The 13,565-nt window shown below is 43.5% G+C and overlaps 1 protein-coding gene across 2 annotated transcripts in view; it reads right to left on the bottom strand.

Moving 5' to 3' along the window:
* LOC126251546 (1-phosphatidylinositol 3-phosphate 5-kinase) overlaps window positions 1-13,565 on the bottom strand; it is a 437,758-nt gene that overhangs the window by 393,642 nt on the left and 30,551 nt on the right. The window contains exons 2-3 of one of the 2 annotated variants that reach the window (XM_049952056.1): window positions 9,046-9,152; window positions 6,595-6,690 (exon numbers count right to left, since the gene is read on the bottom strand). In XM_049952056.1, coding sequence (XP_049808013.1) covers window positions 6,595-6,690; window positions 9,046-9,152 — 203 coding nt within the window. The remainder of the gene's footprint in view (window positions 1-6,594; window positions 6,691-9,045; window positions 9,153-13,565) is intronic. The other variant, XM_049952057.1, reaches the window with a different exon arrangement.

Here is a 13,565-nt window from a genome sequence, read left to right as displayed (position 1 = left end):
AGGAAGGTGGGAGGGCATATTTAGTGCAAAGGTCCATTCAGCAATATATGGATCACTGTGAGGGGATCCACATAACTACAAAAGGAGTGGGGAGGGGGCGGGGGGGCAAGGGGTAGCTCACTGCCGAGTAAAAACCGTGGGTCAGTCTAGTGTGGATAACACAAAGATGGAAGAGGATGGTAGATTCCCACTTAGAGAGGCAGTGGGAAGGAGGCCACAAGGGGAGGGGGGGAGGGGGGGGGAAGTCTCCTTGATGATGCGAATTTTATTAGATGGGGGATAGCCTCCCGAGAGTCAGCCCACAATTCAGCAAAAATGGATTTAATGTAAAGCCACAAATCTGCCCCGACAGTGGTCATGGAGAATGGGAGACAATGATTAGCAAGTTCATTACCACTCATGGCCAGTATACCACCAGAATAAGCATCATCATCTAGATCAACAAGAAGGTCATGGATGGCAGAAACCATAGAGTGGTGGGATAAACTCAGAGTGATAACCTGTCTGATAAGTGGGCATCAATTCCACAGTACTCTCACATGGCAGGCAAGAGACACTGTTCCATACCAACAGAAGACGTGAAAGCATATCCCATACAATCGGCAGATTTAGAGGCATGGGTACAAAAAAAATGGCATCCTGAAACTCACATTAAGTGCATCCAGAACAAACAACGGAGCAACCACTGGAGCGATGGAGGCTTTCTGAACCCAGAAGAGATCCATCCAAATCCATGGCCAAGGAACTAACCAACAGAGGGGGGGGGGGGGGGGGGGGGGGGGGAGTTAGAAGGGAATGTGGAGAAGAGGACAAAGAAAAGAGATGGAAGTCTCAATGGTGAGATGAACTCATCCGAAGTGGGTAGTGGTTGGACAACAGCCTGAAGCTGTGTAAAGAATAGTATAGGAGGGGTGAGCAGGGAAAGAAGGGATAATGAATGCAAAGCAAACCAGGAGCTGGAACAGACAAATCAAAAGTGGTGGGATGCCAGCATCAACCAGGAGACTATTGAAAGGGCTGGTGCTAAAGACACCAGTGGTTAAACGGACAACACGGTGGTGAAGCAGGTCCAAAAGGAGCAGTGCAGAAGTGGCAGCTGATCCATAAACCTGACAACCATAGTCCAGCTGAAACAGAACTAATGCCAAGTAAAGGCAGAGAAGGGTCGAACAATCTGTGCCCCAAGGTGTGTGGGCAAAGAAGTGAAGAACATTGACTTTACAAAAACAGCCAACCATCAGATATCAGATATGGGGTGACCAAGTAAGTTTGTTGTCAAAAAGAAGACCTAAAAAATATAACTGGGGGACCACAGTCAGACGTTCAGCATTGAGTAAGAGCTCCAGATCAGGATGGACTGTAGTACGGCAATAGAAATACACAACCCTCGACTTAAGGGGAGAGAATTGAAAAATGAGTGATTATGTCCACGTGGAAGCATGCCGGACGGCATCCTGGAGCTGTCATTCCACATAGGCACCACGTGGGAGCTAGTCCAAATACAGAAATCACCCACATACAGAGCAGGGGTGACCAACAGTCTGGCAGAGGCCACAAGTCCATTAATACCAATGAGAAAACGAAGGACACCTATTACGGAGTCCTGTGGAATGCCATTCTCCTGGGTCCACAGAGAGCCAAGAACAGTGCCAACCTGGATTGTGAAGGATCGGGACTGGAACTGACAAATAAAAATTGGGAGGGGCTCCCTAAGACCCTGCTCATGGAGCATAACGAGGATGTGATGGTGCCAAACTGGGTCATAGGCCTTACAAAGATTGAAGAAAACTGTGACATGATGGTGATGTTGAGGAAAAGTCTTGCTGAATTGTGGTTTCCAATCAAAGCAGATGATCAGTCGGAGACCATCGCTCCTGAAAGCTGCACTGGCAAAGAGATAAAAAGTTCCTGAGATTCAAGGACCCAACTGAGCCAACAAACCACCATCCATTTAAGTAACTTGCAGGTGACACAGGTCAGGCTGACTGGATGGCAGCTATCAAAGGACAATGGATCCTTGCCAGAATTAAGGACGGGAACCACAATACTGTCTGTCTGTTGAGAGGGTAAAATCCCTTGGAGGCAAATATGGTTAAACACCTGGAGATTTTGGCATTGTGGAGGACTGAGGTGGTGAAGCAATTGATATGTATGGGATCAGGGCCAGGAGCTAAATCATGGGGAGATCAGAGGACCAGAAGAAGCTCCCATTCAATAAAAGGTTCACTGTAGAGTTCTGCCTGACAAGGGGTGACATGTAAGTGTGAAGCTTCAGCCTGCTGTCTGTTGGGGAGGAAGACAGCTCGATAGGAGACTGATGCTGATGCCATCACAAAATGGAGTTCTGCAAGGACTGGGGGATCTGTACAAAGGCCTTCTGGAAGGACAAGGCCTAAAATGGAAGACTGCCACTGACAACCTTGGAGGGTGCGGAGTGTAGCCCACACCTGTGACAAAGGGACAGAACCTAAAGATGACACAAAGTGTTACCATCACACCCATTTGCTCTCTCTGATTAAGTAAGGGACTTTGGCATGAAGACATTTAAAGCTAATCAGACTGGTGCCACTTAAGATGTTGCAAGGCACAATGACAATCATGGGTAACGGTGGTAATGGCTGTGCTCCACAACACAACTGGCCAATGGTGAACAAGGTCTGTCATGTGTGTGACAGCAATGCCGGCAGCCTAGTGTGGCAACAGGGTCACTGGGAGGCAGGAAGGGAACGAGAGAATCAATGGGAAGTGGTCACTATCACAGAGATCACTGTGTGGTGACCAGTGTAAGGAAGGAAGTAGGGGAGCGGCAGCAATCAAATGATCAATGACAGAGAAAGTGCCATATGCAGCACTAAAATGAGTAGGAGAATCACCATTAAGAAGGCACAGGACATGGAAAGCAAGAAATTGGTTAATGAGGAGCCTCCAACCAGATGGAAAAGCACTGCCCCACAAAGGGTGATGGGTATTAAAATCCCAAAATGGAGGAAGGGATGGGGGAGATGCTGAAGGCGGGCAGTTAGGACAGCAGATGTAGGTGGCCTGTCAGGAGAGAGCTCGAGATTGCAAATCATGACCGCAGAGTCCATGTGGACCTGAACAGCCACTGCTTTCAATGGTAGTGGTGGTGCTGGTTAGTGTTTAACGTCCCGTCGACAATGAGGTCATTAGAGATGGAGCGCAAGCTCGGGTTAGGGAAGGATTGGGAAGGAAATCGGCAGTGCCCTTTCAAAGGAACCATCCCGGCATTTGCCTGAAATGATTTAGGGAAATCACGGAAAACCTAAATCAGGATGGCTGGAGACAGGATTGAACCGTCGTCCTTCCGAATGCGAGTCCAGTGTGCTAACCACTGCGCCACCTCGCTCGGTGGACCTATATACTAACAATATCCATATGGACCAATGTACAGACACCACCAAAACCCTCAAAGGGCCGACCTGGTCCCAATAGAAAGCATGGAACCAACTAAGGGTTGGTGAGTAAGCATCAGCAAAATGAAATTCCTGGAGAATGAATCAAGCTGCCGAGTAAAAGGCAATAACGGATTACAACTCTGGGAGGTGATGGTAGTGTCCATTACAGTTCCATTGAATAAGCACAGAGTGGGTAACCAAATAGTAGGCAGAAGGGCCACCTGGTTCACCATCTGTCACCAACGAGGACAGGGTGACATCCATAAATAAGAGGTTAGACTCAGGTTGCGAGGGGGGAGATGGCACCTCTGAGAGCACCAGGGGGACATTGTCCTGGGACTTACATTTCTTCTTCTTCTTCTTCTTCTTCTCTTTTATATGTTGAGGGGGGCAGGGTATAGAGGGAGGCCAGGCTTCTTCAAGACCTGAAACCGAAAGAGACGGGTGACCTTGGGGAACAGAGATTGTGGTAGCAAGCCTCCGGCCTCAGACACTACAGAGGAAGGTGTCCCAGGAGGAAGGCCAACCTCCCCCGGGTGCTGGAGAAGGGGGGCGCTTCTTCAGCCATGGAGGGGGAGTGGCACATGGAGGGGAGGGCGTGGGAATCGCAGGGGAGGGGGAGAGGAGAGGGCTTTGGGATTGGGGTAAGGAAGTGGGAGGAGGGAGTAAGGATGTAACAGAAGCAAAAGTAGAAGTCATCGACACAGGGTGAAATCAGTAAAATTTCTGACATGCATCAGTGCAAGTTAAACAATCCAAGAACTTATAGTCTTGTCTCTCCTTTTCTTTCTTATAAGCCAGGCAATCTGGTGAGCATGAAGAGCGATGATCATGACAATTAACACATGTGGATGACAGAACACAGTGGCTCCCATCATCACAAAAGGAGTCTGCCGTACATCGGAAAACGTGGCTGAAACACAAGCACTGAAAGCACCACAGGGGTGTCAGGATGTATGGCTTCACATCACACTAATAATGCATAACGTAGACCTTCTCTGAGAAAGTATCTCTCTCAAAAGCCGGAATAAAGGCGCCGGTATTAGTGCAAATGCCCTTACGATCTTTCTGCACACGCTGAACAAAATGAATGCCCCGTCATTCCAGATTGTCCCAGAGTACCTCACCAGTTTGAAGGATCAGATCCCTATGAAAAATTAGTACCTAGACCATATTCAAACACTGGTGAAGTGTAAGGGACACCAGGGCTTCATCAAGATGATCACAAGCACAAAGAGCTGCAACTTGGACAGCAAAAAAGTTTTGATCAACAGGGAACCTGACCGCATCTTCCTGAGGGTCTCCACTTCGCCAAACTTGTCTTTGACATTATCCACAAAAAATAATGGTTTCATGGCACACAATGTGTCCCCATCCATCCTAATACAGACTCAGGTAGCGAGGAAAGTGTTTCATCCCAGGCTGGAGAGCCTGGCCCTCCTCCCAGGGTGTAGTCAGAGAAGAGAAGGCCAAAGGGTCATAAGAAGCAGCATTCATTCAATGATCCATTACCAACTGAAGAGACAGCCATATAAGAACCATCAGATTTTTGGAGATTGATATGTTACATACACAAAGCATCCACCCTGGTATCACCCACTCCAATCAGGGGCTCTACCCATGGGCATCACCCAGTCACAGCAACAGCCATCTGGCACAATGGCCACACCACTCCTACGCATCCATGGGGAAGCAATCATTCAGTTATCAGAAGTGTGGTAGCTGTGTTGTCAGGGGCTCAGCCAGATGGGTACATAAGAGCTCCACCACACGGACTGGCTACACGTGCTGATGACCTAGCAGGGAAGAGGGGAGCTGTGGTAGGGAAGGAATAGGGGAAGCAAGAGGGTAGAGGAATCCATCCACACTGTAGACACTAGGGGGGCAGGGGGAGTTCTTTCCCAAATGGTTCACACTACAAAGAGAAAATTTAGAAGTCGAGATCAAACTCCAAAGGGGGACCAAAAATGCCAAAAAGGAACAGTGAAAGAGAAAAGGCATGGGGAACAAAGCCACAAGGAATACAGGAAACACGGTGGATAGCCAGGTCGACATAGTAAGAACTGTGAGAGGGGGGGAAGGAGGGGGCAGCGGGGGAGGAGTGAGAATGGGGAGGGAGTGGTACGGAGAAGAAGTACAGCTCGGAAAGGAAGAAAGGGTTGTAGTAGCACAGGGCCCTGTGGGACTCACATATGAATTCAAGAAAGAATTGTGAGCCACCTGGGGGTGCTCAAGTACATGATGGATTCATGGGCCAACATGACGAACTCAGGTGTAAAAGGTGAGGAACAGTGATATGATACTTTCTTCTTCTGGGAGTGAGTGAGACTTATTGGAAGTTAGTTGAGAAGTAGTAGTAGTGGTGAATGGGTTCACTGTGTATCGCAAGCAAAAGATTGAGGTATTGAGGCCTCCTGGAGTGGGAAGTGGGAAGTAGCAGCAACTGTGCAATTGTCTCCACAGAGCAGCCAAACACCATACACTATATGCAGCTAGCTACTGTCACTTTTGGTAACTTTGGGTACAGTAGAACCACTTATGCTTACCATGAACTTCTGTAACCTATGTCACATTGTGCACAGAGTAAATAATTGCATGTGGATAGTTGTTACAGATTCAATCCTCCCTATTCTTTTTAGTCTTCAATGAACTGACTATTTACAGATCAAATAATGGACCAGTACAGTAATCACTCACCATATAGTTAAAACATTGAGCAGCTGACAGGAACATTAACAAGACTGTACCATGCCAGTTTGTTACACCAGTAAATGCCTCCTAACAACACATTTATTTTCTACATAAAACACATCAAACAAAGTTTTGATGCAGAAGCATGCCATCAGAACTCCAGTTTGTTGCAAACACGAAGAATAACATTCTTTTTCATTTTTATCCCCTTAATAAAGAAGTAAAAACTGGTGAATTTGAAAGACCATTGTCATCTACTATAGTGAACTGCAAGTTCTCCAAAAGGTACAATAAAGAAATAATAACAGGTTCAATCAGACAATGGTTGAAGCAATACTAATGTAATATTCCTCGAGTTCCATGTTGGATACATAATCACAGACATAACTGATGCTTTTTACAATCACAAACACCTATTTCATAATGTAATATTAAATGCAAAAAACTAAAAGGGAGATTCCTCTGTGTGTATAAGCATCATACTAACTGTACTTTTGAGGGCAAGAAGATTACTTATTCTCCTCAGGACATTTGGTAAGCTTCTTCCATCAGTTACATCAATGGTAAATGGTGAATTTTGCTCCTGAAATAAGAACAAGATTAAAAACACTAAGACAATTTAAAACCACTTCAATAATTAAATGATGGAAACAATTATGACAAATAAGCTATGAAATACTGCACAACTAAATCATTTTAACCCTTTTGGTGCCATGCGATTTTCAAGGTATCAGCTGAAAAGTGCCAGGCGATTTTGTAGGGAATTGCAGAAGTTTGTTAAACATACCATAAAATCTGAACCATTTAACATAGGACCTTAATTTTTTTCTTTTATAGCTAGTACCTTCAGCTACAGGAATATGAGCAGAGTACACTATTAGGTCTCCTACTTCTAAAGAAAACAATATTTGTATTAGAGTTTTTGTACGGAAAAAATTAAAACTTTGGTTTTAAGTCATATTTAGCCTCATGTAATATAATTGAACTTAAAATTTGTGTTCATATTATCACTCTACATAGTATTCTGAACGATATAATATTTGTTTGTCTGTTTCTGTCACATATTTTAGAAAACAATGCACCCTGAAAAAAATGGGCAAAACATCTATAATTTTGTTGCTAGTTCCAACAGAAAATAACATAGTACCAATTAAGTTCTAGGATCATTTATTGACACATTTGGGATGTGATCCCTTCTTACAGAGTACTCACATTGTTCTTGATAGTCGCCTTGTATCTTCTGTAGAGCACACTACACAAACTCACTCCTTCTTTCCTGGCAGTATATCTACACCATACACTGTGGGGGCTGCTAAGTTTTGTATCTTGAACCACTCCTGGGACAATGTGCAGATGATCTTGCTGTTGAATTTCAGACATGTGAGTGGTTCAGTATGATCTGCCAGGAAAGTTTCATGTGTGTGGTTTCTCGGACAAAGGTAGATTTTCTTTATAAAGATTGTAAGCATTCAGAAACAGTCTGCCAGTTATGCTGCAAACCACTTTCTTCCATAATTTCACAGTCTTCCTCTCATCCAGATAACAGTATGTCGTCATATCTTAGGAATTAATCGCTCCCATATATTTATTATATTGAAATATGACATCAAGTTTCTTCAAAGGTTGTCATTTGCGAATACTTCCCTCTGACACTGTTGCAGTAGAGGAGGAACTGATTAACAGAACTGGATTTTTCTGCGACTTCTTTTCCCTGAAGCCCCAGAGAAGCACAAAGGCCTTTCTAAAGAATTTGACGTGCCCAATGTCAAATTTGGAAAGAATATTAGGTGGGAGAAATTTTCTATTCCTCCATATTGTGCAAGTGAGGAAGGCCCCCATGAAATACAGTTTTTCCACTACTGGAATTGACGTGATAAAATGTCACAGAAAATGTGGTACCCCTTGTTCCTGTAATTACCAAGAGCAAGTAATTTAGTAATAACTACATGGCCTAATCTGTGCTCTTTTACCTCCACTCTGTCAGCTTCCATCTTGCTCCACGGTACACATAAAATCCAAGACAGTAGTTCACCACAGAATCACATAGCATCCAGAACATTACACCCCATCTGTGATGATGTTTATTAGGGAGATACTGGATGAATTGAGAATGAGTTTCACAGCCAGCAAGACTTTCATCAACACTCAGCTGTTGATGAGGTATATAATGGTGAAGAAACACATTATTGGCAATGTTCAGCATAATATCAAACTTTGCAGTGGGGTCATACACTGGATGCCCAGGAGGGTGCAGTTTTGTATTGTCTGTCAAGTGGAAAAATTTTAGGAGCAAAACAATTGGGAGAACCATGGAGTTCCCATATTTTCGTCTGTGGACCAGTAACTAAAAATTGTCGGTTTCTTTATGAGTCCCATATTTAGTATTACTGCCACAAAAGCCCTCATTTCTGGCACTAAGGTAGGATACCACTTTCTCACATGAGAGTTCACTGATAAGTTTATGTTTGCTTTGCCTGGTAATTCCTAAAACGTGAAGCGGTGAGGAGCAGGATTGTTCAACTCCACACTTCCTATTTCAGCAAATTGATCCACTGTCTGAAAAACCTGTAAAATCGTTCTCACTTTCACTACTTTCCACAGTATACATAACACTCAAATGAGACTTCTTGCTTGGGGGCACCATTATTACCTTCAAAATGAACGAAAAACAACCTTGTGTTTGGAACTTGAAAATATCAATTATTGGCATCAACAATCAAAACAAAGTACTTGATGACTATCTTTCGACCTTTGTTTGTCTTTACGACATCGATAAACCACGATCTGTGCCTTAGTTTGAAAGAAAAGTGTGCAAAAATGGCAGTACGATTAGATCGTACCTGGCACTTTTCGCGTGTACCACGCAATCCAGTTAGATCGTATTTGGCACCATAAGGGTTAAATAGTTCTCAAGGCTATCAGTAAACAAAATGCATACTGGGTTTGGATTTTCCTGCCAATCACGAGAATGAGAAGCTGACACTTCATCTGTAGATTGAGATTCTGTAGTCTGAACACTGCTAGTTCCTTCAGATGTTGCTTCACCTGCAATGATCCAAACCATCACACTTGTTATTGACTTTTTAAACAACAATTTAATTCAGCATTTGCAGTGGGTAGTATATTCTATTATGCTAAACATTTGCTGAATTAAAAAACTGTTTTACACTTTTTCTTCCTCCAGGGATAAGTTAAAAATGAAATAGATTATGCAACATATGTCTATGTAAATTAAATTACCATACTGGTATGCCTAAAATGAAAAGGGTAATAAAGTAATGTTTAAACTGTCTTGTGCGTATGGTATGAGTAAATAGTGTAATGTAACAGACCAAGATTCACCAATTGAAGTACACGATATGTTAATAAACTTCCCAATACAATGTAATTTTGCTACGTAAACATATATTTATGATTATGTCTTGATTTTAGGCTTACGCTTATCATTGTATAACTGTACTTGGAACAATAGCTGACATACAGAATAATGTGTGGTAATCATATCTTATAGTATGAGAAAGCAATATTATTATGTAAACAAAATTAACATTTCTAGTCTTCAGTAAACACTGGATTGCCTTCGTTTGTATAGAATGGTAAAAAGTAGGCATTAGACTTAGCATTATTGTAAGCAATTAAAATAATTACTATGGAAACTTATGTACTGTAATACCAATGGTTAAGGAAATTTATTTTACAATATTTAGCTTACAAAAACTATGAAAGTCATAAAACAGTTAACTGAAGATACAATTATGTTAACCACTCATCTTGATGACACACATGAAATAATTTCTATTAATCTCTTTTCTTTGTAAACTACATAAAATATTAATTGTAATAGTACCAAAAATTGAATGCATTGCCAAAATTCTATATATGGGACAGAGTCAGAGCAAGATAAGTCAGCCAAGGTTGTTGCAAAGCAGTTGTTCAGTGGTTATTAATATTAGTCAAAGTTCAGTTCTGCGCGGTTGTTAAAAAGCTCTGTAATGAAGCACTGGGAAGTGATGAAACAATAAATAAATTATGACTGTCATAAAATTTTGGTCATGAGAAGTTTATATCCAACTATGTAAATTGTAACTAAAAACAAAGAAGCTGTAACTTACCAAACGAAAGTGTTGGTACGTTGAGAGAGACGATAGAGGCAATAAAAACAATAAAAAACACACACACACACACACAAATTTCAAGCTTTCACAACCCAAGGTTGCTTCGTCAGGAAAGAGGGAAGGAGAGGGAAAGATGAAAAGATATGGGTTTTAAGGGAGAGGGTAAGGAGTCATTCCAATCCCGGGAGCGGAAAGACTTACCTTAGGGGGAAAAAAGGACAGGTATACACTTGAACACACACACATATCCATCCACACATATACACACACAGGCAGACATATGTAAATGCAAAGAGGTTGGGCAGAGACGTCAGTCGAGGCGGAAGTACTGAGGCAAAGATGTCGTTGAATGACAGATGAGGTATGAGCGGCGGCAACTTGAAATTAGCGGAGATTGAGGCCTGGTGGGTAACGAGAAGAGAGAATATATTGAAGGGCAAGTTCCCATCTCCGGAGTTCTGATAGGTTGGTGTCAGTGGTAAGTATCCAGATAACCCGGACGGTGTAACACTGTGCCAAGATGTGCTGGCCGTGCACCAAGGCATGTTTAGCCACAGGGTGATCCTCATTACCAACAAACACGGTCTGCCTGTGTCCGTTCATGCGAATGGACAGTTTGTTGCTGGACATTCCCACATAGAAGGCTTCACAGTGTAGACATGTCAGTTGGTAAATCACGTGGGTGCTTTCACACGTGGCTATGCCTTTGATCTTGTACACCTTCCGGGTTACAGGACTGGAGTAGATGGTGGTGGGAGGGTGCATGGGACAGGTTTTACACTGTGGGCGGTTACAAGGGTAGGAGCCAGAGGGTAGGGAAGGTGGTTTGGGGATTTCATAGGGATGAACCAAGAGGTTATGAAGGTTAGGTGGACGGCGGAAGGATGGATCTCATTTCAGGGCAGGATTTGAGGAAGTCGTATCCCTGCTGGAGAGCCACATTCAGAGTCTGATCCAGTCCCGGAAAGTATCCTGTCACAAGTGGGGCACTTTTGGGGTTCTTCTGTGGGAGGTTCTGGGTTTGAGGGGATGAGGAAGTGGCTCTAGCTATTTGCTTCTGTACCAGGTCGGTAGGGTAGTTGCGGGATACGAAAGCTGTTTCCAGGTTATTGGTGTAATGGATCAGGCATTCAGGACCGGAGCAGATTCGTTTTCCATGCAGACCTAAGCTGTAGGGAAGCGACCGTTTGATATGGAATGGGTGGCAGCTGTCAAAATGGAGGTACTGTAGCTTGTTGGTGGGTTTGATGTGGACGGATGTGTGAAGCTGGCCATTGGACAGATGGAGGTCAATGTCAAGGAAAGTGGCATGGGATTTGGTGTAGGACCAGGTGAACCTGGTGGAACCAAAGGAGTTGAGGTTGGAGAGGAAATTCTGGAGTTCTTCTTCACTGTGAGTCCAGATCATGAAGATATCATCAATAAATCTGTACCAAACTTTGGGTTGGCAGGCTTGGGTAACCAAGAAGGCTTCCTCTAAGCGACCCATAAATAGGTTGGCATACGAGGGGGCCATCCTGGTACCCCTGGCTGTTCCCTTTAATTGTTGGTATGTCTGGCTTTCAAAAGTGAAGAAGTTGTGGGTCAGGATGAAGCTGGCTAAGGTAATGAGGAAAGAGGTTTTAGGTAGGGTGGCAGGTGATCGGCGTGAAAGGAAGTGCTTCATCGCAGCGAGGCCCTGGACAAGCGGGATATTTGTGTATAAGGAAGTGGCATCAATGGTTACAAGGATGGTTTCCGGGGATAACAGATTGGGCAAGGATTCCAGGTGTTCGAGAAAGTGGTTGGTGTCTTTGATGAAGGATGGGAGACTGCATGTAATGGGTTGAAGGTGTTGATCTATGTAGGCAGAGATACGTATTGTGGGGGCTTGGTAACAAGCTACAATGGGGTGGCCGGGATGATTGGGTATGTGAATTTTAGGAAGTAGGTAGGGGTGCGGGTTGTCGGTGGGGTCAGGAGGTTGATTATAGGTGTACAAATTCCCCTTGCAGCCTGCTTGCCCCTAGCTCCTCTGCAACCATTCGTGCCGTTCAGCCTGCCGCGACGTAAACACAAGAGTACGCATGTACTGAGGCATAGTGGGTAATGCGACCGACTTGGGCTCCCGCAAGCCCGGGCTACCTGGGTTCCCGCAGGCCTGCCAAGCTTCATGGGACCCGCTCAGCTTGCTGCGCCTGACAACAGGTTGCGCTGTCAAGCTACCGTGACTAGAGTAGCCAGTTAGTTAGCCCGCAGTTCATTTATCGCAACGATGGGGGCAGCACAATGAATAGGTCGGACTTTAGCGAGATTGAAAAAAAAATTGACAACTGGCGAATACATGCTGGTAACGAAACGGAGCACAAGTGCCCCATAGGAAACGTTTTCGTGTGTTTATGAGGCCGCTTCAAATAAATCGGTAGGTGTGTCTCAATGCAAACTATGTAAAAAGCTCCTAAGTACTTATTCAGGAACCTCGAGTATGTTACGACATGTGTGCAAATTTGACAAGCAGTTCGCTCACTCCGGAAATATCTTGAAAGAGGACAAAGATTTAGTGGCCGAAAAGGGCGTCGAAATGTGTGCTAAGGACCTGAGACCATTTAGCAGTATAGAGGAAGAAGGATTTCATGGTAACCCGCAAACGATGTCAAAATCTTTTGTAAGGTACTCTATTCCATGCACTGTCCGAAATATTATGTAGACAGTAATGTTCCTCTTGATGGTCAAGTGTGCAAAATTTCTTCAAGATCGGAATAAAACTGTAGGTTGGTGTAGAAGTGTGTAAGTAAAGTACCCTCCGCCATGCACCATTCAGAATTTTAAGAAGACAGCACCCTTCATCCTGCTTTGAATATCAAGTATGCCAAATTTCATCAAGATCGGAATAAAAACGTACAATTTGTCGAATTACGTTAGGTAAAGTAACCTCTGCCATGCACCCTACGAAATTTTAAGTATACTGTGACCTTCCTATTGGTTTCAAGGTATAGTGTGCAAAATTTCATCAAGATTGTATGCAATACAAACACACGGACACAATGAAAACGCACTTTCAGTTTTTCTCAAATTTTCCATTTTTTCGGTCGATTTTCGAAAAATTTTATTTCATAAAAACCTTGTCCTGAGAATTACGAACACAGCAAAAAAAAAAAAAATTGCCGAATTGGTCCAGCCGTTCTCGAGTTTTACGCTTATCAACGCATTTGGCAATTCATTTTTATTTATATAGATAATAAACCCGAAACATACGCTTAAAGGAAGAATGTACAAATAAAACCCAATATTTTTTGACCTGAAATTAATATATATAATGTTAGGGCTTGTCTTTTGGTGCTCAGGTAAAATAAAAACTTTTAAT

The sequence above is a fragment of the Schistocerca nitens genome, chromosome 4, assembly GCF_023898315.1.
Source record: "Schistocerca nitens isolate TAMUIC-IGC-003100 chromosome 4, iqSchNite1.1, whole genome shotgun sequence".
Taxonomy (NCBI): domain Eukaryota; kingdom Metazoa; phylum Arthropoda; class Insecta; order Orthoptera; family Acrididae; genus Schistocerca; species Schistocerca nitens.
Note: the sequence above shows the minus strand (reverse complement) of the source record. Positions and strands in the feature narration are given on the sequence as shown.